The sequence below is a fragment of the Schistocerca cancellata genome, chromosome 9, assembly GCF_023864275.1.
Source record: "Schistocerca cancellata isolate TAMUIC-IGC-003103 chromosome 9, iqSchCanc2.1, whole genome shotgun sequence".
Classification (NCBI taxonomy): Eukaryota; Metazoa; Arthropoda; class Insecta; order Orthoptera; family Acrididae; genus Schistocerca; species Schistocerca cancellata.
Window position 1 is genome coordinate 216,862,682 of NC_064634.1, and position 27,680 is coordinate 216,890,361.

Below are 27,680 nucleotides of genomic sequence, written 5' to 3' on the forward strand. Positions count from 1 at the left end.
CCAGTCCCCTAGAAGCCTCCAGCAGAAATGGATACCGGCAGGGTGAGTCACCCATATATATGCTGGTTCTTTTGTGATAACCTCGTTAAGCAGTCTATCTGCTAGTGTTACTGTCGCAGGTATTAGCACAGGACTGTCGTTTTGCATTTTAAAAGACTGGAGGACTTCGAACAGAATTTACATATTCACTTATCACATTTTTACAAGTAACATATGTCACAATCGGCAAGTTGGTTTATATTAACTTCTTTTTATTTTATTTTTGTGACCTGTCCAAGACATTTTACTAACTAAATTGCAGAATTTTGTTTGAAACGCTTTCTCAGTTTCATTATGTATCTATCAAATAATTCACGCTCTTCTTAACGAAAGGAATAAACAGGTTGTTGTGCCACGTAACTCATAAATGTAGACAGTGGACAACGTTATGAGAGGAGAGATTCATAAATGCATAAGGACAAGATACGGTCTTACGTCTACAAATGTCCATCGTATAAGAAAAAGACCAATTTCACTAACATCAAGGCGTCCTAGCACTTGGTGCAGGTGACTGTTATAACCAATATCAGTACACGAACAGCAAGAGAAATATCTGTAAAGAAATATGTGTATGAACATTCCGTCCCTGCTCACAAAAATAGCAACCTCACATTATAAATTACAACTCCAGTAATACTTCGTGGACAGTAGTTAACAGCTAGGTGAGAATATTTTGTGCCTAGACAGTGAGGAGAATTCATCATTGCAAAACAAAAAATAAATAAAAAAGCATCCTGAAACGATACTATGAATTCGCTTTCATTTGAGCTTTTTAAATTCGTGACGAGAAAGTACTCAATTTACTCATTTATTTTCTTTTTATCATTAAGAGATAGGGGGAAAGCAACACCCTGCTATTCCTACAATCAATACTGTTCTGTAGTATTGTATTCTGGTGTAACTTACTTATCGTTCCAAGAAACTTGCAGTAAGGCTAATGTTTTAAGTTGGATCACGAGCATATTGTACACCAATGCTAGTTTGAGCATCTCATCATAGTACATGTATTCTCAGCAGCAACTCGCTTTAAACAATTCATTACAATTGAATTCAACCTAGGCATTCGTTAACAATGGTGACTTCTTACTAATAGGGAATTTCTTTTTATTGATGCAGCTTTTTTCACTTCTGGAAATCTTTTTGTTATTGTGACAAACATCAAGAACCACTGTGGGAGTTTGGTATAAACTGAAGAGTCCCTTGTAATTGGCCACGTAGGTCGTTCCAATAAACAGATGAAAGCTATGGTATACAACCTCCAATAAGGGCATTTCTAGTGGAGCTCCTCACTAGAGGATAACTTTATTTTACAGCTCACTAAACTGAACATTTCGCTCTGCCCTGTGGTTATTTTGATTTGATGCTACTCTATCCTTTGCGCGCCTCTTCATCTCGGAATAGCTATTGCAACCCACATCCTTCTGAATCCGCTTACTGTATTCATCTCTTGCTCTCCCTCTACGATTTCTAACCCCTACACTTTCCTCCAGTACTAAGTTGTTGATGTCTTTATGTTTCAGAATGTGTCCTATCAAACGATCGCTTCTTTTGGTCAAGTGGTGGCACAAATTTCTTGTCTCCCCCGTTATATTCAGTACCTCCTCATTAGTTACGTCATATACCGACATAACTTTCAGCATTCTTCTGTGGCAGCACATTTCGAAAGCTTCTATTCTCTTTTTGACTGAGCTGTTTGTCATCCATGTTTGACTTCTATAGACGGCTACGCTCGATACAAATACTTTCAGAAATTAATTCCTAACATTTAAATCTATTTTCGATGTTAACAAATTTCTCCTCTTCGGAAAAGCTATTCATGCCATTGTCAGTCTCCATTTTATATCCCCTCTACTTTGGCCATCATCAGTTACTTTGCTGCCCGAATAGCAAAACTCATCTTTTAATTCGACTGCATTCCATTATCCTTGTCTTGGTTTTGTTGATTTTCATCTTGTATCCTCCTCTCAATGTCCGTTCCGTTCAACTGCTCTTCCAACACCTTTGCTGTCTCTGGCAGAATTACAACGTTATCTGCAAACCTCAAAGTTTTTCTTTCTTTCCCCTTTCTTATTTCTTTCCCCTGAACTTTAATTCCTACTCCACATTTTTCTTCGGTTTCCTTTACTGCTTGTTTAACGCACAGATTGGATAACATCAGGGATAGGCTAAGAACCTGTCTCACTCCTTGCACTGTCACTACTCCCTTTCATGCCCGTCGACTGGAGTAGTATTTATTCATGTATTGCTTACTCAGCCGGAACTGATTAGGGCCTAAGACCTTCTCTTACAGTTAATCCGGAACAGCACATACCAAGGAAATTACCAAAACATTAACAGGAACAACAAAAATAAATTCGCCAAATCCAAATACTAATATATTGAATAGTCAGCCTCAGTTGCGCAAATTTTCTGGTCTTTACCAGGTTTCCGCTAAATTAATCTAGCCTTCTTCAGAAGCAAAAAATTGCTATTACATGCCAGAGTAAGGCACAGTCACATTAAAATTAAGACCTATAGTACCGTGGTACCATGTCGATTTAAAACTACTTAACTGAAGTCCAACCCCGGCATCTCTTCACCACGCGGTCGGCTAACAGCAGCAAATACGCTGGCACTGACCGTTGCACGCGGAATTGCTCTTGCAACCGAGTATGCCGGGGCTGGACTTCAGTTAAGTAGTTTTAATTCGACGTGGTACCACGGTACTATAGGTTTTAATTTTAATGTTGACTGTGCCTTACTCTGGTATGTTATAGTAATTTTATGCTTCTGAAGAAGGGTAGATTAATTTAGCCGAAACCTGGAAAGAACCAGAAAATTTGTGCAACTGAGGCTCTCTCTTCAATATATTAGTCTATCGCAGTTGCTGACGGGGCCGCAATATGCTAAAAATTCTTAAACCCAAATACTACCATTTAATTGCCATAGGGTATAGCGTGACTCATCACTCCATATCACTCGTTTGCAGTCATCCACCGTCCAATGGCTTCGCTCTTTCCACCACTTCAAGTGTCGCATAACAATTACAGAAATCCGTGGCTTATGAGGAGCTGCTCGAACTATGTGTCCCAGTCTTTTTAACTTCTATCGAGCAGTCATCGTGCTGACACGGTAGCTGGCAGCACTTTGGAACTCATGGGTCATTCTTTCCACTGATTTCGTACTATTTTTTACAACAATTCTTCACAACGCTCGACGGTCCCTGCCCGTCAGTACGTAATGCCTCACTGTTCTTGGTTTAGCTGCAGCTGTTCCTTAGCGTTTCCGCTTCACAGTCACACCACCAGCAGTCGACATTCAAAAAAGGTAACAGTAATCCACGCGCTTTCAAATCTAATCTGAAGAGTTTTCTCGCCGGGCCACTCCTTCTAGTCTGTCGAAGATCCCCGTGAAAAGATAAAGTGATCCCTACATTAAATTGTTGATTGCGTTTTTATAAACTTACAGTCTGTCGTCCTTTTAGGATTCATAAACATTTTATTTTATCTATTAATACTTTTCTGTTGTAATTTAATGTACTGGCGCGTTCTATGGCTAAGGATATTTGCTCTTCAGTTTGGTCCTACGCAACTAGACGCGTGAAACAAAATAAATAAAATATTAGCAGCTGTACAAGGGTTTTAGATGTCCCTTATGGATTTGTTACTCATGTCATATCGAATGTCTGCGTTTAACTGGCATCAGTCTTGTGTACTCTTCTGCCGAGTTCTGTGGACCCGTCTGGTTGGACAGTGTACATGTGAAGAAGGTAGACACAAAACTTAACGACACAATGCGCTGCATTACTGGTTCCATCAAATCAACCCCCTGCCCCTGGTTATCTGTACTGAGTCACATCCGTCCCCCTCACCTAAGGCGGAAACAAGCTCTACTGAGGGAGGCCAAGAAAATCCCTGCATCACTCTCTCTACCACTGCACCAGGAATTCTGTCATCCGCCACAGCAACGATTGTCATCCATGAAGACGAATGCCTCGCCAATATGCTGCCGATATCGTTGCACTATCGATCGGAGGATGGCATTCACCTATCGTACAGCCGTTATGGCGCCTTCCATGACCACCAACGGCGTACGTCAGCCCCACTTAATGCCACCTCAAAATAGCAGGGAACCTTGCTGCACTCGCTGGACGGTGTGTCTAAGACCGGGATGCCTCCAAACACGTTTCCTACGATTGTCTGGTTGAAGGCATATGCGACACTCATCGGAGAAGAGAACGTGATGGCAAATCTGAGAGGTCCATTCGACATGTTGTTGGGCCCTTGTGTACCGTTCTGCATGGTGTCGTTGTTGCAAAGATGGACCTCGCCATGGAGGTCGGGAGTGAAGTTGCGCATCATGCAGCCTATTGCGCACAATTTGAGTCATTACACGACAGCCGGTGGCTGCACCAAAAGCATTATTCAACATGGTGGCGTTGCTGTAAGGATTCCTCCGAGCCTTAATCCTTACGTAGCGGTCATCCTCTGCAGCCCTTGCGCGGCCTGAGCGAGGCATGGCATCGTCAGTTCCCGGCCCTCTGTATCTCCTCTACCTCCGAACAACATCGCTTTGGTTCACTCCGAGACTCCTGGACATTTCCCTTGTTGAGAGCGCTTCCGGGCACAAAGTAACAATGCGAACACGATGAAACCGCGGTACCGACCGTCTAGGCATAGTAGAACTACAGAAAACACGAGCCGTGTACCCCCTTCCTGTTGGAACGACTTGAACTAATCGGCTGTCCATATTCGCATTACAGCTGTGGGATGCTGATTAACGTGAGCACCAGTATCGCCAAACGATAAACTGCAATCTCGTTAAGCAGTACTGATACCACTAGCGATTTCCGGTACAAGTTTATAGGCGTCTGCCCTTTTAACACAAGCCTCTTGCAAACAACCGTCGTTTCAATGCAATGTCAGCGCAGTGTAAAATTTTCTTACACATTAAATCTACATCTGCTTTCAGGGTCTAGGTTCGAGGAAGCTGTTCTGGTTTCAGCTTCTTAGCTCCATTGCTTCCTGCGCCCACCTATGTCCCTCACGACTATAGGGTACATATTACAGAAATTTTTAGTGTATCTGCCATACTGCTCATGTTTGCATGTTTCTTCCATTTATGCTTATATGTGTTGATTTTTTCTCTTATTATAAATATTTTAAGGTCATTGCTAATGGCTTCGTTTCTTAATCTACCGCTCTTTAACTCAGGTGCGGCCAAGAATTTGTCCCATGGTTCAGGCATTGACACGAGTGCCATACAAGTCAACCTATCTGGCACATTTTTCTGCACCATCATGCCACGCTGTCTGAGCAATGCACTCGTACTGTGGAGGATTTGGTTTTATATTTCACATTCCTCAACAACATAGACAAATAACAAAACAAAGTTTCAATATTATACAATTACTATTGGCGCGCTGAAGACATATAATTTATTATAAAAAGAAAGCCGTTCTCACACACATGTTGATCGAAATAATGTAGCACTTTTGCAACCTCATTATGGAGACATGGAAACTCTGCGTTCGTTAGGAAAGAAATGTACACGTCCTAATCAGTCTGTTACATTTCAACTGAAATGGCAAACGGTCTCTAAAACAGCTGTGAGATTGGCAGTGCCCTCAAAACATGTACGAAGCTAAACTTATAATTTTTTTCAAGACCTCAATGAATTCTTCATACCTCGCGTTGTCTTTAACGCCAGTGAGCTTAGGGCGTTAGCCTCTGTCTGAATCTGTCCCTGCTACAACGCGATTTTCTCTTTAAATGCATTCGCAACAAAATCTGAAGTAAGTTGTTTGTTTGCTTGCAATGTCCAGCTGTCGGCAGTGTGTAGCCTAGCACACTTGAAATGCGAGGTCAGAAATCCATTCTGGGTGTTCTAATTTTCGTTCCTCCACTCAGTTTTCCTTTAAAAATTGAACAATAGCGAGTTTTAAGTTGAAAAATCATTCCAGGCATGCCGCTTGACTTAGACAACGCACTTGGCAGTAAGATATAACGTCTTTGTTCAGTTTGATCGAAACTGTAAAATGGAAAGGCAATGGAAATTTGTGCAGCACCGGGACTCGAACATGGATATCCGCTTATCGTTGCTTACTGTGTTGCTAGTGAATTAGTGCGAAGGACTGAGAGTGTATGACACAGAACCACCTATTAGCCGTGTTTGTACACGCGCTGGCTAAAATGCGACAAATTTACACTAATGATGATGATGATGATGATATTTAATTTGTGGGGCGTCCTACTGCACAGTCATCAGCGCCCATACAAAGTCCTAATTTTTACCCCCTACAATTTTTACACAGTCCAATCTAGTCACTGTCACGAATGATAACGATGAAATGATGAGGACAACACAAACACCCAGTCCCCGGGATTTATTCTAATGAAGAATATGCAGGTATGGTGTATGTTTAAGGCTTCTGCGAAAGTAATTCTCCTCCTGCTATCGAAGAATGCCATCGGTGGCTTCCGACTCGTCGAATTCCTGCCACAGTTTTCAACAAAATATGTGAAACAGGTATTCTTCCAATATCCAGTTTTCTTTTGAACGTGTAGTTCAAAAACCTGTTCAACAACTGCAACACATTGTTGAAACGGTGCAGCGAAGACCTACTACCAGCACACGGCGACTTTCCGCAATTACCAGTGTCCAACAAACACGTGTATGCCGAACATTAGTTGCAGAAAACTAGTAACCATTTCACACACACCGTCTCCGCAGTCTTCACACTGACGACAGTGTCACAAGACTTGACTTTTGTGACTGGTTAAATGAAAATCGTCATTTGCTTCCATTAATGCCGTTTGCATCTGAAGCCACGTTTACACTGTATGCAATCAACAACACGCATAATAATCGTTGACGGTCGCAGGAAAATCCACGGGCTATAGTGGAAACCAGTTTCCAAGTTCGATTTTCAATCAGGTTTGGCGCAGCTTGATCAACGGTAACATGTTAACAGACCCAGTCATTTTAGAAGAGAAAAGAATAACTGGACAGAATGCTTTTTTTTAATACAATTAACTGGTCACCAAGACCGCCATACTTTACGCCATTAGATTTTTGTTTATGGCGTTGGATGTAGGATGAGGAGTACAAACGAGAGGTCAATAAGCGACATGAACTGCTTGGTCGCATCAAGGGCTCTTCTGTCGTCATTATGTAACGTGCAGAGGCAATAAGACGAGAGACACAACATCGTCTCCCACAAATACACAGATATATTGAGATCAACCTGTAATGCGCCAAATACCCATGTGCAAGATTTTCATATTCATCGTTTGCTACGTGTAAACTGTTACTCATACAGAAGAAAATGAAAGAGACGTTTTTGTAGCATACTGGGATGCCTTTTCGCTAGAGGCCGTAGTTTTCCAATTATTCAAGAAAAACGTACAAAAGTAAGCTTCAAACGCGTTTTTTTTATTTACTGTAAAACCTTGGTCTCCAGCGAAAACGTATTCCAGTACAAAATTTAATTACGTATGTTGCCAACAAAAAGGGCCTGTTCAATTTTATTCGGCAGGGCCTTACGCTTAGCGAAAAAAGATAATATAAAAATCTGGCACGTGGGTAGCTGAAGACGTTACACGTTGAATATTGAAGGCGTTGCGGGCTACAAGAAAGGCAGTGGTAGGGGCAGCTGAATCACCCTGTATAATAAATTGAATTGGCTTGTGAAAGACTCAAGCTTGCTCAACTGCTGGGTTAGTTATAATGTCGTATTTCGTTTGTTCCCTCTTTTTCTTACAAATTTAGTTTCATTCTATGAATTTTAAGGCCTATATCAAGTGTCACAGAATTCCCATTTCTTCTAATATTTTAAATCCATATTGTCTTTAATTAAATTTTGTTTTCTGTTATATAAACCAACCTGAAAATGGTCATCATCAAACTGTATTTCGACTTTCTATCAGAATAACAAGTTACGTCATATATCGTACAATTGACGCAAGGAACACATACTAACCTACACTACATTGCTGTACACCATTTCTCTACTTTTACTAGTGTCATCGGTTGTGGTAGAGGTTTTTTATGTTTAGACAAATTCTTGAGTCATTTAAATAGTTTCATCTACGCTACTAAATACTGTGAATTTATCGTCCCACACTGCTTCTACCTGTCGATCGATTTTGGTCTCGCTGTGTGCTTCAAGTGCCACTGGATAGCAGTTTGGAGAGGCATCTCTTTCGTGCACAACTTTTTGCTAGTGAACTTTCGTAACACTAACATGTAATTCTCTTCATATGCTCCCTGTGTGCTATCATTTGGAATAGTGTGAAAAAGGGTAAATGGTGTTAGATGAATTTAAGCCCAGTCATTTGGCGACACACACACACACACACACATATTGTCCCTATTAGCATGAACAGCTGCAGTTGTGAGGGTAATGGAACCTACTAATGATTGTTGGAAGGGTATCTCTATGACAACATAATGGAGGAGAGGCAACCCCTGATAGTGGCTTTCTTGGAGAGATCTCTCCATCACTTCGCGCATGCTTCATACAGCGGTATCGTGAATTTTATTAAATGTCTTAAAGCATGTGCAAGAAGGTGCCCGTTTGTTTTCTTCTGTCGTATGGGATAGCCCAGCATATGGTTTCCCTTTTTGGTAAATTGTTTTCTCACCACGAGAGCCGACGAGCTTCATACCCCTACAGGGCAACCTCGGCGTAACTACATACTCAAGACGGCAGGGTAATTTGGCCTTACTTGTCAGGACGAATTTAGTGCTTCATCCACCAACCCACTCAGGAAGAGCGAATATGGGACGGGGACGGGGGGGGGGGGAGGGAGAATGCGAGTTTAACAGCCATTCAGGATCATATAAAATCAAAACCTTACACCACTTCGTAACTTCGTAATCCATTTAGTTGCAATGCACTACCAACATATGTATGAAGTTTCATATATACGGTGATTCACATTCCCTTTTAAAGGCTTCTGGAGTTTGTAGACGGGATTTTCCAGGTAAAGATTTGATAGGGAAATCATTTCCGAAAATGTTTCGTTCGGATGTAAATAAGTTCGAAGATTGGGCCATTTTAGTATCTCCCGCTTTAGCGTACGCACACAGCGGAGACAATGTGCTCTGCCCTATGTGTTCTACAGGTGCCCGAGTCCTGGGCGATGTTTCGAATACTCTTCGTCGGGTTCTCTTCTGCGTGACGAAGGACGTCCTGTTCAAAGTCAACACTACGGTGCCTGCGTGGAGCACCACTGTCAATAACCCCCCCCCCCCCCCTTTCTCTCTCTAGTGGCAAACATACCAGTTTTTAAGCCATTGTGGTATTCGAACAAAATGGCATACGATTTTATAGTTACGGCGAAGACTGACGATGGTATCCTGTTGTCTGCGTGCCTAGCGTGAAACAGGAGATCCCATTTTCAAACTCATTTCATATAGATGCGTCCCAGATATGCGTCTCCATCAACACTTTACCTACTAAGTCCTCTCTACAAATATAACAATTGTGAAATATCCTGTGAATACCGAAAAAAATGCAGCGTTCTTTTCGGTACAAGACATATGTGCACCTAATTTAACGTACTAGAGACGCTGGTACGGTGATAAAATATGCTTCTCCCTTTCTACACATTAAACTTCACGTCTGCGTTAGTTCTGCCCGTGTCAACTATGATACCGCTGAATTCTTACTGATTAAGCTTCATCCGTTTTCCTTTCCATATTCCTCCATGGATCATGAAATGCCATAACCTGAACATAATTTTCAGTTTGGTACCCCTTGATAACATCCAAGAAGGCGTATTTCGGTAATAGGTAGTTATGAGTCATGCAGATGAGTTTTGAACCAAGCGTATAAATTTGTCAGTTGATTGTGCACCAAACGATTCAGTAAGATATAGAGGTCTTATTGCGATGATATTTGCTATGAAGATTAACTTTTCGCCCAGTTAAGAAATAAATAAATTTGTACATAAAGCCAAATTATGTAGTCCTTTTCCGGTATGATTGACTGGTTGCCCCCACCGACGAGTTCTTCCTCCGCTGTCGCTAAAACTAAGAACCTAGAGAGACTGATAAAGGAAATCTAGTCGCGTTCCTGCGTTCTGAGGAACAGTTTCATATGATAAGAATTGCTGTTCGAAAGTCTTGCAGGCCATTATGAATTATTTGTTGTTGTTGCAACGAACAAAAACATTATTTCCAGTCAAAAACTTCACATTTAAGAACGATATAATCGGTTAATGTTGCACACAAAGTGCTGATTTGCTTTGTGTTAGTTTTCGATTTGTTATAGCTCATTGACATATACACCCATAAAAAACGTTCTGAAAAAAGTAAGGCGTTCCTTTGAAACTTGCAGATGGACATTCGATTGTAGAATTCCATTTCTTATCGAGATAAATCACAAAAGTAACCATATTAAAGTAATTACAAATGATGACAATGTGTTTTAGTAACTTGTTAAAACACTAAAGGTGAACAAGAAAAGAAAACAGTAGCACTGTGTCACCCTGTCACTCATTTATCACAGTTGTGTCGTTGTCACGAAAAACTAGATATTAATGTGAATGTACACCCTCGAGTAACTGTGACTGTGATTGTGTTTGTATTTTTTGTATGTACGTTCTTAGTGTTTCTGTTAGAAAGAGGTCTAGTGTTTCATGTGCAGTTATCTTTTATGTTGTACACATTTTTCAGATTTTCCTGGTTGCTGCGTTTCTAAACGCTGTTCTAGCAGCAACGCAGTTCAACCCGGGAGACGCTACGATTCGCATACTGGAGAATGACTTCAATGGAATTGAACCGTGGCACTGGAAGTATGTCACTAATGTATTACGACTAAAACACACGCTATCACAATTAATGCTAATACATTTAAATAAAACGTTTACTAAGATTTCCCATTAAACATGGAGACTTTGCTCAGTATAGTAAAAGTAGAGAAATAATGACAGTCTCTCAACTAATCACACTATCTTAAAATAAAATACGAGACACTGGTGTAGTCCCTGCGCCAGTGTCCGTCCCCCCGTTCCCAATGGCTCTGTTGTGAGGAAACATTTTTTCAGAGTTGCAGAGGTCGAGAAAATCAAGTGTGGTTTAACTCCCCGTCGAAGACAAGATTACTTTATCATTTGGGACGGAGTATAGACTCATGTTTGACAGATATGGTTCAAATGGCTCTGAGCACTACGGGACTTAGCATCTGAGGGCATAAGTCCCCTAGAACTTAGAACTACTTAAACCTAACAAACCTAAAGACATCACACACATCCACGCCCGAGGCAGGATTCTAACCTGCGACCGTAGCGGTCGCGCGGTTCCAGACTGAAGCACCTAGAACCGCTCGGCCTTAGCGGCCAGCTTGACAGATATACCGGTTCTGTTCTGTTGGAGGTAACCCATGGAAAATCAAAATCTAAATGGTCGGTTAGAGATGTGATTGTCGCACCTACAGAATGCGAACCCAACGCCTTAAAAATTATAAAATTTACCATTGTTCCATGGAATTGGCAACCTTAATTTTTTCCTCCTTTCTGATTTTTGAACCTATGTCTCGCCTTGTTGTACTTCAGTCTGTATCCTCCCGTATCTCTTTGTCTTTCCTAAGTAAATCTCATTTTCTTGTGTTTTGAGCAGTATATTTGTTATTACTAGTTCCAATTTATCACAGAACTCAGGGAGGTGTCGTCTCTTTTATTCCGAATAACTATAAAATATACTCTATATTTCTTTTCTTTCGCCTTTGTCTTCACCCTAGTACTGCAGAATTACTCTAGTGTTTCTCCTCTCTCATTTCTACTACCGAGCCCATATTGTCCATATAGTCCCTTAACGCCATCTTTTATTCTCCACCCATCCCCCCCCCCCCCCCCGCTCCTACAGCGTTCCTACCCCTACGATTATTAAATTTCCATTACATTTTATCTCCTTTTCCTAACTGAGTTAGCTATTCAATGCCTTCACATACTCTCATTCTTCATCGTCTCTTTTTGACGCTGAAATGTATGCCCTAACTGTTGTTAAAGTACAAATTAATGTTCTTGGCGTTGGTTTCCTGCCGATTCTGATGAGAATATATTTGTCAGTGAATTGTTCACAACACCTCAGTCACTACCATGAGTTTCCTATTCGTAACGAATCCTACTCCCGTTTTCCTGAGACAATTATGCACTCCCAATTATCTCTTTTAACATTCACGTAAATAATGTAACCTCCCTGACAGACAAATACTTTAGCGCTCGCTTGCTTTTGTAAGTTACTGTCATTGTACGTAAAGTTCCGTGTGAGTATGTGTTTACAAAAAAATGTTAAATCTAGATCAATTTTCTGTGGTAACATGGATATTTGAAGGGAAGTCTACAATTTCATAAAATAAGATATGATTTTCAATGCAAGTAAAACAAAACTAATTCAGCTCTTTTCTTAGAAAATTATCTACGTAGTTTTAGTGCATTGTTGGCTCAAATTACAGTAACCTAGCAGTTTTCACCAGCAGAAAGTGGTATAACATGAGATGGATTCTTTACGATTAAGAAAGTAGAACAGAAAGTGAGTTACTGCGAACGGTTCAGTGGAAGGTTACTCTCATCATATTCGACAGCAAATCAACGCGGACTGCGATAGCTTAGTTATACCTGCTAAGGTCGCAAGCAGAAGATGAAGAGATGGGAGAAGTATATAAGGATACTGAACGGGTCACATCGTATATAGAGGCAGATGAAAACCTAATGATAATAGCGACTGGACCGCAATTGCATGGGAAGGAACAGAGTTACGGGTTAATATGTGCTTGGCAGTACGAATCAGAGAAGAGAAAGACTAATCAAATTCTGCAAAAAATTTCAGATGGTAATAGCGAATACTTTGTTCAAGAAACATAACAGGGGGAGGTATGCTTGGAAAATAGCTGGAGACGCTGGAAGATTTCAGCTAGATTACATAATTGGCAGACAGAGAATCCGAATTTAGATACTGGATAGGTAGCGATGAATTGGGGATTTTCCCGTACAAAAATTTCACGAGTGTACCGTGGACATCAGGAATCCGGTAAAACATCAAATCTTCGACATCGCTGAGGCCAGAAAAAGATCCTGCAAGAATGGGAACAATGACGACTAAAGAGAATCGTTCAGCGTGGCAGAAGTGCAACCATTCCGCAGATTGCTGCACATTTCAACGTTGGGCCATCAACAAGTGTCAGCGTGGGAACCATTCAACAAACATCGTCGATATGGGCTTTTGGAGCCGAAGGTCCACTCGTGTGCCCTTTCGGACTGCACCACACAAAGGTTTACGCTTCGCCGCGACCCGTCAACACCGGCATTGGACTGTAGGTGACTGGAAAGATGTTGCCTGGTCGGAAGAGTCTCGTTTCAAGTTTTATCGAGTGGATGGACTTGTATGGGTATGGAAACAGCCTCATGAATTCATGGAGCCTGCATGTCAGTAGGAGACTGTTCAAGCTGGTGGAGGCTCTGTAGCGACCTGGGGCGTGTGCAGTTAGAGTGATGTGGGACCCCTGATACGTCTAGATACTACTCTGACAGGTGACATGTACGTAAGCATGGTGTCTGATCACCTTCATTCATTCATGTCCATTGTGCATTCCGACGGACTTGGGAAATTCCAGCAGGACAATGCGACATCCCACATTTTTTAACACTTGCGCTGGCCTCCATACTCCCCAGACTTGAACATCACTGAACAGATCTGGGATGCCTTGCAACGTGCTTTTCAGAAAAGATCTCTGCCCCCTCGTACTCTTACAGATTTATAGACCGTCCTGCAAGATTCATTGTGTCAATTTCCTCCAGCAGTACTTCAGACGTCAGTCGAGCCCATGCCACGTCGTGTTGCGGCACTTCTGAGTGCTCGCGGTGACCCTAGACGATATTAGGCAGTGTACAATATGTGCAAGAAACTTGAGGGAATAATAAGACTGGACGAAGAATGAAGTTCTCGGTTTAAAACAGATGTAAGGCAGGGATGCCTCTACTGTTGAATCTATACATCGAAGAAGCAAGGATGGAAATGAAAGGAAGGTTCAAGAGTGGGATTCAAATCTAGGCAGAAAAAAAATTTATGATAAGATTTCCGGGTGACATATCTATTCTCAGTGAAAGTGGAGAAGAAATCGAAGAAGAATTACAGGATCTGTTCAGTAGAACAAACAGTCTAATGAGTACGGAATACGGATTTAGTGTACACCGAGAAGGACGTAAGTAATGAGAAGCAGCAAAAATGAGAGCAATGAGGAAGTTAACATCAAAATTGATAGTCACGTAGCGAAAAACTTAGGAAATTCTGCTACCTTGAAGGAAAATAACACATGACGGACGAATCAAGAAGGATATAAAAAGCGAACCAGCACAGGCCAAGAGAAGTTCACTGAAATCAAAAGTAAGCCTGATCATGGATAATGGAAGACCTGAAAAGAGGATAACGTGAACGTTTGAGATGTGGTCCTACAGAAGAATGATGAAAGTCAGGTGGATGTAATATAAGGGGTGATGAGGTTCTCCGTCGGATCGGCGAAGCGAGGAAAATATAGAAAACACTGACAAGTAGAAGGGATAGGGTTATAGGTCATAAGACGGCAGGGAATAACCACCATGGTGCTAGAGGGAAATGTAGAGGGTGAAAACTATTGGTGCAAGTAATGTTCTGAGATGAAGAGGTTGCTGTAGGGAAAGGATTCGTAGCGGGCCGCACCAAATCAGTCAGACTGCTGACTGAAGATGGAAGTTCTATTCTTTAAATCGTTTCTTGCTATTTATCACCACCAGCACAAGCAACTTCCACCGCAACGAAAGTCAGCCAACATGGTATGTGGTTTAAACATCATTAACCTTCGTAATACCAACGGGACAGATGGGGCACTTTATGAACACCATTTGGAAATATGGTAATCTAGTCAGTTTTTTATATTTTAAAATTTTGAAAAATCTTGTACTTAATGAATCATTCTCCCACATTCCAGAAATATTTTAAATTTTCCAGTTAAACTTAAACCAAAAATTTAAGTGTTGGTTTAGACACCACTCTTGCCAGTGAATGACGTATTCAGTATTTTCAGGTTACACATCAATATTTCTTAAGTCAACAATAATTAATGAAATTTTAATTTTTTAGTGTGGGCTTAAGGTAGCTCTCTCCCCCCACCCGCATCCTCTAGTATACCGCGATACTGGGAAGGCATTGCTCTTGCCGGTGTTAATAGTGACGGGTTATGATTTAAACTGGATTTTACGCAACCACGACCTCAGAATGTCAATTTTCGACATAACTGCGTGTCAAGAATACTTTCAGACTTTCATTAAACATTTACGTGATTACCATTACTCGCACGTGAGTTCCGTTTTTAGTGACTCGTGTGTTACTTCGCAGTCGCTGGAGGACTGGCACGACCAGGTGGTCGGCTGCAGCAGTGCGACCTTCGCACCGCGACCCACATTCGTACTGCTGTTGAGTAAACACTAGCCGCAAAGATAGCAACACGCTATTGGATTCGTCATTAACTCACATCCAATTACGCCTTGTCTGCAGGGTGAAACATAATGAAACATAATTGTGCAAAGAGAAAGAAATGCTAGGCTGACGATAAAAAAGTGAGTGCTCGTTACGAATAATCTTTAGGCCTCTTTCAAAAATCAGACTTACGCTATACCTTAAAATAACCCTACATCAATTTTGAAAGCCATTTGAGAATAATTAAAATGAACACTCGCTCAAATGTGTTCTCGTTTTCAAAAAGAAAAATTAGGGGTTAACGCCCATTGGACGACAAGGTAATTAGAGACGGAGAAGAAACTCTGGTTAGTGAAGTATAGGGAAAGAAATCGGTCGTGTTCTTTCAAACGAACCATCCGGACATCTTCCTTAATCAACTTAGGGAAGTAGTACGTAAACCGTAGTGTGGGTGGCCACACGGAGATATGAACAGCTGATCTCAAAGAACTACTCCAGTGTCCACTATCTGACTATAACGCCAGGTCCCTCACCCTTTTTTTTTTTTTTTTTTCAAATCGGGCTTCTCGTCACACAGTCCGTCCATTCGCTTCTCTTTTTTGATTTTGCGTTCTTCGGCTAGCTTCTTGGCTCTGATTCTTTTTTTTATCTTTTTTGCTTTACATTATAAGGAAAAATATTTATGCGTTGCTAAACATTATATCTCTGTTGCTGATCAAGCAGCGTTGATTTGGATGTAAGTTAAACTATGTGCAACACAAGGTATCCCCTTGCATAACATATCAAAGTTAGTTTTCGTTTTGAGCAAAGTGTACTTCTGAGGCAAAGAATACAGAGTCATAGTACAGGAACACTATTGTTGATTGTGCCACACAGCGTTTCCGAGACATCTGTATACATCCACATATGCAGTCGATACTCTACAAGCCACTGTCCAGTGCATGCTAGAAGGGTACTTTGCATTTTACCAGTTATTACGGCTCTTCCATTTCCGTTGCTTAAACATATGGAACACTGCAAGAAAGATTCCTTAAAATCCTCTGTGCGCACTGTACTTTATCCTGTCCTCGAAATCCACATGCTAGCGATACGTAGAGGGTTGTAGTACAACATATTGCTAGATTTTTTCCTTGAGGCTGGTCTATGGTATTTTGTAAGTATGGTTTCTAGGGACACTTTACGTCTAAGTTGAAGACTCTCACAAGTATTTTCAGCATCTTCGTGTCACTCTCTCATGGATCAAGAAACATGCGCCCTTCGCATACGTTCAGTGTCTATCGTTAATTCTAATTGTTATGGGTCCCACCCATTTTCGATGACGGGTCGCAGAAATGTTTTGCAATCAATCTCCTTTGTAGACCCATTGCATTCCGTAGTGCGAGGGGCTTTCAGAAAGAAATACAACACATTTCTTTCTCTGCCCATTCCAATTGAAAAAAATGCGGAAATTGTTGTGGGACATAATGAAGTATTCCCGCTTCAGCGCCTATAGTTCCATGAAATACCGAAAGGTGGCGGCGCTGTACATAGTCTTCAAAATGGCGTGTGTAAGGCAGGTGCGTTCGAAGCAGAGAGCCGTCACTGAATTTCATTTGGCGGAAAATTAGAGCATTGCAGATATTCATAGGCGCTTGCAGAATCTCTACGCAGACATGACAGTGAACTAAAGCACCATGAGTCGCCAGCAACGCAACAAGGTCGTTCAAACCTGTCCCATCTCCCGCGTGCCCGTCGGACGCACATAGCTGTGACTTCTGCAGTGTTGGATCGTGCGGACACTCTCAGTGGAAGTGGTGGACGGATCACAATCAAATACCTCGCTGCACAATTGGACGCCTCTGTTGCCAGTGTAGTCACACTCGTTGACCATCTGGGATGCTCAAAGGTGTGTGCTCGGACCAGCTGTGCAATGAAGGACGCACCCCACAGGAAGTACTAAGTAATGGGGAATAATACACTACTGGCCATTAAAATTGCTTCACCATGAAGAAATGCAGATGATAAACGGGTATTCATTGGACAAATATATTATACTAGAACTGACACGTGATTACATTTTCACGCAATTTGGGTGCATACATCCTGAGAAATCAGTACCCAGAACGACCACCTCTGGCCGTAATAACGGCCGTGATACGCCTGGGCATTGAGTCAAACAGAGCTTGGATGGCGTGTACAGGTACAGCTGCACATGCAGCTTCAACTCGATACCACAGTTCATCAAGAGTAGTGACTGGCGTATTGTGACGAGCCAGTTGCTCGGCCACCATTGACCAGACGTTTTCAATTGGTGAGATATCTGGAGAATGTGCTGGCCAGGGCAGCAGTCGAACATTTTCTCTATCCAGAAAGGCACGTATAGGACCTGCAACATGGGGTCGTGCATTATTCTGCTGGAATGTAGGGTTTCCCAGGGATCGAATGAAGGGTAGAGCCTCGGGTCGTAGCACATCTGAAACGTAACGTCCACTGTACAAAGTGCCGTCAATGCGAACAAGAGGTGACCGAGACGTGTAACCAATGGCACCCCATACCATCACGCCTGGTGATACGCCAGTATAGCGATGACGAATACATGATTCCAATGTCCATTCACCGCGATGTCGCCAAACACGGATGCGACCATCATGATGCTGTAAACAGAACCTGGATTCTTCCGAAAAAGTGACGTTTTGCCATTCGTGCACCAAGGTTCGTCGTTGAGTACACCATCGCAGGCGCTAGTGTCTGTGATGCAGCGTTAAGGGTAACCGCAGCTCGTCACCGAGCTGATACTCCATGCTGCTGCAAACGTTATCGAACAGTTTGTGCAGATGGTTGTTGTCTTGCAAACGTCCCCATCTGTTGACTCAGGGATCGAGACGTGGCTGCACGATCCTTTACAGCCATGCGGATAAGATGCCTATCATCTCGACTGCTAGTGATACGAGGCCGTTGGGATCCAGCACGGCGTTCCGTATTACCCTCCTGAACCCATCGGTTCCATATTCTGCTAACAGTCGTAGGATCTCGATCAAGGCGAGCAGCAATGTCGCGATACGATAAACCGCAATCGCGATAGGCTACAATCCGACCTTTATCAAAGTCGGAAACGTGATGGTACGCATTTCTCCTCCTAACACGGGGCAACACAACAACGTTTCACCAGGCAACGCCGGTCAACTGCTGTTTATGTATGAGAAATCGATTGGAAACTTACCTCATATTAGCAAAATATGGTTCAAATGGCTCTGAGCACTATGCGACTTAACTTCTTAGATCATCAGTCGCTCGGTTCCAGACTGTAGCGCCTAGAATCGCACGACCACTCCGGTCCGTTTACGTCAGCACGTTTTAGCTGTCGTCACCGGCGCCAACCGTTTGTGAATGCTCTGAAAAGCTAATCATTTGCATATCACAGCATGTTCTTCGTGTTGGTTAAATTTCGCGTCTGTAGCACGTCATCTTTGTGGTGTAGTAATTTTAATGGCCAGTAGTGTATGACGTATTGGAATCCTGAATAAAATCAGAAAAAAAGTTATTATTTATTGAACGCCCTCGCGTTCGACCAGCGAACCAAATCATTTACCTACCATTAATTGGAAGATTTGACCGATTCTAGTTGTGTCTCGCGAGTCATAGGATACAATGTTGCTTCGTTTTAAGAACATTTAAAACGAGCTGCCAATCTTCGCACCAGTTTTGAATATTTTCAAGATCCGACTCAATATTTGTTCAGTATTTCTCAAAAAGTACTTCATTATAGATATCCGCATTATCTGCGAATAGTCTGACGATGTATTTAAATTCATGCAACACGAACTGTAAGTGTTCCAATCCACTTGAAACAAGCTCTACATCTATCAATGGCTCTCCATAGAATATAATATGTTCCATTCTGCCTACCAAGAAATACTGAATCCAGTCATAAATTCCATTTGATACCCCAAACAGCCGCGTGGGATTAGCCGAGCGGTCTAGGGTGCTGCAGTCATGGACTGAGCGGCTGGTCCCGACGGAGGTTCGAGTCCTCCCTCGGGCATGGTTGTGTGTGTTCGTCCTTAGTATACTTTAGGTTAAGTAGTGAGTAAGCTTAGCGACTGATGCCCTTAGCCGTTAAGTCCCATAAGATGTCACACACATTTGAACATTTTCTTTTTACCCCAAACATTCGTACTATCAAAAATGAATATAGATGTACTAGTGAGCCAAAATTTTGTGAAAGAAAAAAAAAAGAGAAAACGTACATCTCCGAGACAGCCTTGATTCATGGCTTTCACGATGTCATGTGGGAAAAGTGCAAGATGATCTTCGGATGATCATTGTTTTCGGGACCCTTGGTGGTTAGCATGAAGGAGCTTATTCCGTCTGATATACTTCATTACATTTGAGCTCAAAATATTTTCTAATATTTTAAGACAAATAGTTGTCATGGATACTGGACGGTTTTTGTGGGTCACTTCCGTACCACACTTGCAGACAGGTGTCACTGGTGCTCTCTTCCAACAATCTGGCCCTGTTTTTGGTTCTACGGATGTTCGGTATACAATGGCTAAAGAAGGAGATAAGTGAGCCGCGTAATCGGTTTGGAGTCTGACAGTGAGTCTGTCAGGCACTAGAGCTTTGTTCAGTTTTGAAGCTATCAACTGTTTTTGAGTGTCACTGACCCTGATATCCATACCACTCACATTTGAGTAGTGTGACCATTAATTTGAGGCGATACTGATATATTTGGCTTTGTAAAGGGAACTGTTCCGCTTTTGCTTTGTTACCTTCAATTTTAATTCCTATTTCACCCATGACTGCCCGAACATTAACTTTGGTACCATAACAGCCTTTACATGTTTATAGAATTCCTTTGTGTTTAGTGAGAGATTTTTTTTCTATAACGTTATGCTAAGGTAGCCATCGCGAATAGTTCATTCGTCAATGTGTCAATCCTCACCTTACAGCAAATGCGCTGTTCACGATGAGATTTCGTTCCAAAGCAGATAATTAATATGTTGAGTTGCAGAAACTGGCGTTAACTTGGAGACAGAGTATTTCCGGATTCATGTGCATATGGCATATTCTCTTTTTCTACGCGTGGGGGACGTGAATAATCTGCCGTAGGTGACACAATGCCATAGATTATTCGAAAACTTTGTTAACAAAACTAAGAAACACTGTCCGTCTAGACATGTGAAAGTCACTAGCTGAAGGCCGTATTTTAGAAAAAAACGAACTGGCCTCACAGTATGAAAATGGCAGGCCTCATTGAGACTGTCTTGAAGCACAGTTGAATTAAACGTTCATCTGATTTGATCCATTATAAATGGCTTTTGAAAGCCTGCGACTGTAGATATAATAGGTTTGTTTATAAATAAATAAATCTTCTGCTACCAGTCACGATTTTTCTTTATTTTACTATTCGCACGACGCGTTTCGAGAAATAATTCCCATTTTCAAGTGCGTTTATTATGTGTGTTAATCTACACAAATGGACTATTAGAAAACTTAAAAGTCAACAAAATGAAGCAGACTCACACACACTGACAACATCAAAAGAAATGGATTAACACACATAAAAAACGCACTTGAAAATGGGAATTATTTCTCGAAACGCGTCGTGCGAATAGTAAAATAAAGAAAAATCGTGACTGGTAGCAGAAGATTTATTTATTTATAAACAAACCTATTAAACGTTCAGTTCTTCTGTTATGCACGGAATTCCACGAAAGAGTTAAGTTCATCTGTCTATCCAGAGAGTTCAAGTACCCTTGGAACAGTTTACAGCGTATGTACTACAAGAATAATTTAAGCAAAGTTTTACGACTTTCACAACCACGAAGACAGATCTGTCGGCTGCGTCGTGGCGAATCAGGGTGTTAGCCCTGCCGGTGGGGATTAGTTGGAGCGGAGATGTGGCTGGACGTCTGACTTGGAGTCCTAGCTGGCAGTGAATTGCCGATGGACGGCAGTGTGCCAGCCTACATACTGTCCCGCAGCAGAATCTCTTGGGATCTATTTTCGGTCACGTATATTGAGGAAGCAAGCAGGCTCTGGTGGCGTTGCTACGACCGCCCTCTGGAAAAACAGCTAATCTACGAAGGATGGAACTTTAATAGTGAAAACTATTTATTTACAGCTCGTACTAAATGGATACTTGTTTCAAAGTGTTACTGACCTTCAAAGTAGTCACCAGCAACGTGTATAACCTGCTGCCAGCGATGTGGAAGGCGTAGGATAGTCTTAACAGTCCCAGTTGTGTTGACAGTTCGAGCAGCGTGGTCTGTTGCCCGACGAATTTGTAGCAGTTCAGAAGCGAATGCCGTGAAGTGTTTTCTTCAGTTTAGCAATCGAGTTTCACTCACGAGGACTTAAGTCAAGGGAGTGCAGTAGGTGTATAACACTTAGCAGCCCCATTAGTGAAATCAGTAACAGCTTGCACTGTATGTGTTTGAGCATTTTCCTGCAAAATGGTGGTCAGGTCCTGCAGAAAATGTCATCATTTCTGTCTCTAAACTGGTCGTAGGTTGTGTTCCAAACATGAACAGGATAGAGACAGAAGTGATGACACTTTCTGCAGGACCTGACCATCATTCTCCAGGACAATGCTGAAACACGTACAGTGCAAGCTGTTATTGATTTGTTTGACTGATGGGGCTGCTAAGTGCTATACACCTACTGCACTCCCTTGACTTAAGCCCCCGTGAGTGAAACTCGATTGCTAAACTAAAGGAAACACTTCACGGCATTCGCTTCCGAACTGCTACGATTTCGCAATTAGACCGCGCCGCTCGAACTGTCAACACAACTGGCACTGCTAAGAGTATCCTACGAATTACACATCGCTGGTAACGGGTTATACACAATTCTGGTGACTACTTTGAAGGTCAGTAAGACTTTGAAACACGTATTTATTTTGTACAAGCAGTAAATAAATAATTGCCACTATTAAAGTTCCAATCCTCGCACTTTTCGCCGAAAATTTGTCACCTGGCTAGTGGGCATCCTCTGACCCTGGGAAGTATGATGAGTTGTCGACCTGCCAGGCGTAACTTCGCGACATATCAGAACATACTACAAGACATTCAAATTGCTACACCACGAAGATGACGTGCTACAGACGTGAAATTTAACAGACAGAAAGAGATGCTGTGATATGCAAATGATTAAGTTTTCAGATCATTCACACAAGGTTGGCGCAGGTGGCGACACCTACAACGTGCTGACATGAGGAAAGTTTCCAACCGTTTTCTCATACACAAACAGCAGTTGACCGGCGTTACCTGGTGAAACTTTGTTGTGATGCCTCGTGTAAGGAGCATAAATGAGTACCATCACGTTTCCGACTTTTATAAAGGTCGGATTTTAGCCTATCGCGATTGCGGTTTATCGTATCGAGATATTGCTGCGCGCGTTGGTTGAGATCCAATGACTGTTGGCAGAATATGGAACCGATGGGTTCAGGAGGGGGAAATACGGAACGCCGTGCTGGATCCCAACGGCCTCGTATCACTAGCAGTCGAGATGACAGGCATCTTATCCGCATGGCTGTAACAGATGATGCAGCCACGTCTCGATCCCTGAGTCAACAGATGGGGACGTTTGCAAAACAACAACGATCTGCAAGAACAGTTCGACGACATTTGCAGCAGCATGGACTATCAGCTCAGAGACCATGGCTGCGGCTACCCTTGACGCTGCATCACTGACACTAGCGCTTGCGATGGTGTACTCAACGACGAACCTTGGTGCACGAATGGCAAAACGTCATTTTTTCGGATGAATCCAGGTTCTGTTTACAGCATCATGATGGTCGCATCCGTGTTTGGCGACATCGCGGTGAACGGACACTGGAATCGTGTATTCGTCATCGCCATACTGGCGTATCACCCGGCATGATGGTATGGGGTGCCATTGGTTACACGTCTCGGTCACCTCTTGTTCGCATTGACGGCACTTTGAATAGTGGACGTTACATATCAGATGTGTTACGAGCCGTGGCTCTACCCTCCATTCGATACCTGCGAAACCCTACGTTTCAGGAGGATAATGCACGACCGCATGTTGCAGGCCGTGTACGGGCCTTTCTGGATACAAATAATGTTCGACTGCCGCCCTGGCCAGCACATTCTCCAGATCTCTCATCAACTGAAAACGTCTGGTCAATGGTGACCGAGCAAACTGGCTCGTCACAATACGTCAGTTACTACTCTTGATGAACTGTGATATCCTGTTGAAGCTGCATGGGCAGCTGTACCTGTACTCGCCATCCAAGCTCTGTTTGACTCAATGCCCAGGCGTATCAAGGCCGTTATTACAGCCGGAGGTGGTTGTTCTGGGTACTGATTTCTCCGGATCTATGCACCCAAGTTGCGTGAAAATGTAATCACATGTCAGTTCTAGTATAATATATTTGTCCAATGAATACTCGTTTATCATCTGCATTTTTTCTTGGTGTGGCAATTTTAATGACCAGTAGTGTATTTTCTGAAAGTTTGGCCATGTCGTTTTCTTACACCACGTTTAGAAAACAGGTCACGTCTCAATGTAATTTTTTACCATTACCGTATTTTCTGGCGCCCTTCAATTGTTATGGTAGATATTATGAGCACTTGATAATGAGTCTTGAGTCTGAACACTGTTGTGTATTGTACTCACACATACCTTCAACAGAAGATAGTCCACTGAATGACTAGTGTGCCCTTCCTTGTGTTTCCATTCATTTACTGTTATCTGCAGCAGGTGGATGAGTTACGGTACGGCGGGTACCTGTACTGTGCTAGTGCGGGACACTCAGAATCAGTTATGTGTCACGTTTTAATAACGTCTTTTGTATGGGGATAGTACATTACAACATACTTTTCAACAGATCTTGAGGAGAGAAAGCGGATTGCTGAATAAAAATATCTGGCGTCATTTAAAACAGACGAACTGCTGTTCACATCCTCGTAATGAATGATGCTGCAAGTAAAACAATCATGCTGCCTAATGTCCAGCTGCCAGCCGCTGTGGCCGAGCGGTTCTAGGCGCTTCAGTCCGGTACCGTGCTGCTGCTACGATCGCAGAATCGAATCCTGCCTCGGGCATGGATGTGTGTGTTGCCCTAAGGTTAGTTATTTTTAAGTAGTTGTAAGTCTAGGAGACTGATGACCTCAGATGTTAAGTCCCATAGTGCTTAGAGCCATTTGAACCCATGTCCCGCTGTTAGTTAAACAACATTTGCTAAAGACTTTTTTTTATTTTGCATCTGGACAAAGAGTTATTCCCAGTTCAAAAATGGTTCAAATGGCTCTGAGCACTATGGGACTTAACATCTATGGTCATCAGTCCCCTAGAACTTAGAACTACTTAAACCTAACTAACCTAAGGACATCACACAACACCCAGTCATCACGAGGCAGAGAAAATCTCTGACCCCGCCGGGAATCGAACCCGGGAACCCGGGCGTGGGAAGCAAGAACGCTACCGCACGACCACGAGCTGCGGACGTTATTCCCAGTGGCCAATATAAATAGAGCACCCTTTAGAAGGTGCCCCAAAACTAACGATTCATTTTCATGAGAAAATTAATGTAATCAATGCATCCATACATCTCTCTGTAGAGGAAAGGAGAGCCATTGATTGTAGGAACTTGGTAATGAAACATTCTAAGAGGTGAGTGGGCTGTGCACTCGAAGATAGAGAAAAGCGAGAAAGAAAGAAGAAAAAAAAATTTGGCCTCATGTCAACAAATTCCGGCAAATAGGTAGTATGCTTGATAAGGAAAGTTCTGGACGGCCATCTATATCTGACGAATAAGCCCGGGGCACTCAGAAGGTCGCTGGAAGGTGCGTATTCCTTTTCACGCTGACGGCGTATCGCATCCTGGTATTATATTACCCGGAGAAGGATGATTACATTGTTTATATCTATGTGTGTGCTGACCACTGAAATACTGTTAGATAACCTCCTAAGCTTAGACAGGCCACATTGCGTGCATGTACACTTTATTAATAATTATAATACAAAGTAATGTCTCCAATTACAGTTACATTTTCTGCAAGTCCACAAAGTCCTTTCATCCATACATTTATTTTTTCATCATTACTAACTTTTCCACAAGAGCGCGTATACAATGTAAATGGCATATTACTATAAACATAACTAGGTCTACTTTGAGTCTTGGGGTCAATTCCACAATGCCAAGTCTTGTAGGCGATGACATCTCTGTCGGCGAAAGATTCAAGTCCAGGAGGGGAAGCGTTTTCACAACGATGGCTAGCGTAAAGCAACCACTACCAGAATTTCCGGTAGCGACGTCCAGGGTAAAATTAACCCTGCAACCACGAAAGAATATAGGTCCACTCAATATAATAGCTTGTGCAGTTCCATTTCCTCCAAGTTTATTTTCGAGGCTAATAATGTGTTTGTAGATGGGCATGCGGTGGCGCCGTTGACAACTAGGGAACTTTTGTAAACAAAAACAAAAAATAGTAAGACAATCTGGCTATTTTTATGTATAAAACGTGTAGGGCTTGACTGTGATGACTGAAAATAAATTCCATGATTTAGACTAGGATACTCTGAAACGTCCCCTTAGAACAATTTATACATGACTGTGCTTAAACTGACACACAATATTTTTAGCGCAACGCAATCTGACTTTCAAAAATCCCTACAAAAGAATGGCCCTGACTAACATTAAACTATACCTTTCACAAATCACTTACCTCACAAAAATCCTCATTACTCGAACTACTGCAATACAGCGAGCGCCACTACTGCCAGCTAAATAAAAGATTCAAACTACGGAAGATATTAACTTCTGATAGGAATAGCTAGCAAATGAAAGATTTTAATAGAGAACAAACAATGTATTTACCTTGTCATAATGTATACAGCAGTTCATGACATCCATTTTTACAAATATCAAACCTCCGCCATTTCTCTCCCCACATCCACCACTGCTGGCGGCTCACCTCCAACTGCGCAACGCTACGCGCTGTTCACATCCAGCTGCCGCTGCCCAACACTACAATGGCAGACAACAATGCAAACTAGCCACAGACTACACACAGCACAGTCAGTGATTTTCATACAGAGCGCTACGTAACGTTGCCAATAAGAAAATATAAACAGCCTACTTACAACTTTTAGTTGTTTTAGATGAGTCGTCCATGCATCTACTGCTATTTTTAATTGGAAATCATTATTTTTCTTTATAGTTACCTTAGTTCATCATTATTTGATCTCAAAACATATTTGTGACCTTTGGTGAAGTATATTTCTTTATGTTTTAAGTAAATTCCAAAAACTCTATTTAAGAGGACAATGTTAATGTATGAGCGTTAACTGTTGGGAAAGTTATGTTTTCTATAAAGATAGATTTTTCATAAACCGAAGCCTTTCTTTTATTTATTTCTTTACAATACTCTAGAGAAACGTACAAGTAAATAGATTTCAAGTGGTTTTTGTTTTTGCACTTGAAAACTATTGAAATTCACGTAGCGATTAATATCAGTCTAAATCGCGAACGTAGCTAGTGGCTGAATATGTGAACAATAGTAAGGTTGGTTGGGGAAGCCCTGGATATGTATTTTTGATCACTGAATTTTAATACCAGTTCTTGGTCTTAACCCAACAGCAAGCGTTTGATAGTACTAATTCATACATTTACCAGCTGTGGTCTAAATTGCTCCTGGCGTTTTGGAGCCACAGACCCACACATACTCACAATCTTCTTGCTATGGGGATAGCTTCGCACTCCGCCCTCTGCAGTAATGATTGGTGGATGTAATGGTTGTGCAGGTACGAGACGAGTAACGGCATCCGGCAGGAGCAGTTCGGCGCGGAGGGCGACGGCGCGCGCCTACGGGGCAGCTTCTCGTGGCAGCCGCCGGACGCGGGCGGCGCCACCTACAGCGTCACCTACGAGGCCGACGAGAACGGCTACCGGCCCAGAGTCTCTTTCGGCACTGGACCCGTCACGGCGCGCCCCACACCGCAGCAGCCGCAACGATCCTTCGCGTATCTCGGAAGCAACGCTGCACTTACACTTGTCGGCTAAGTGGACTGTCACTGCTTGCCTCACGATCATTCAAATGTATAATATCTCGACACAAGTTTCTGAACTAACAGCTTAAAATCGTCAAGCAAGTGCTGAACACCTACCACTTGTAGCTGCAATGTTGCTATTAATTCCTGGCAGCTAAGATCCGCATATGTCACGGTCTCACAGATTAAATGGGAATTTGAACCAA

The 27,680-nt window shown here is 42.3% G+C and overlaps 1 protein-coding gene across 1 annotated transcript; it reads left to right on the forward strand.

Annotated features, from left to right (window-relative positions):
* Positions 1-27,680, forward strand: LOC126101025 (flexible cuticle protein 12-like). The gene is made up of 3 exons (XM_049911690.1): positions 1-42; positions 10,702-10,820; positions 27,229-27,680. Exons 1-3 carry the CDS (start codon positions 28-30, stop codon positions 27,485-27,487), a joined length of 393 nt encoding a protein of 130 aa, XP_049767647.1. The 5' UTR covers positions 1-27; the 3' UTR covers positions 27,488-27,680.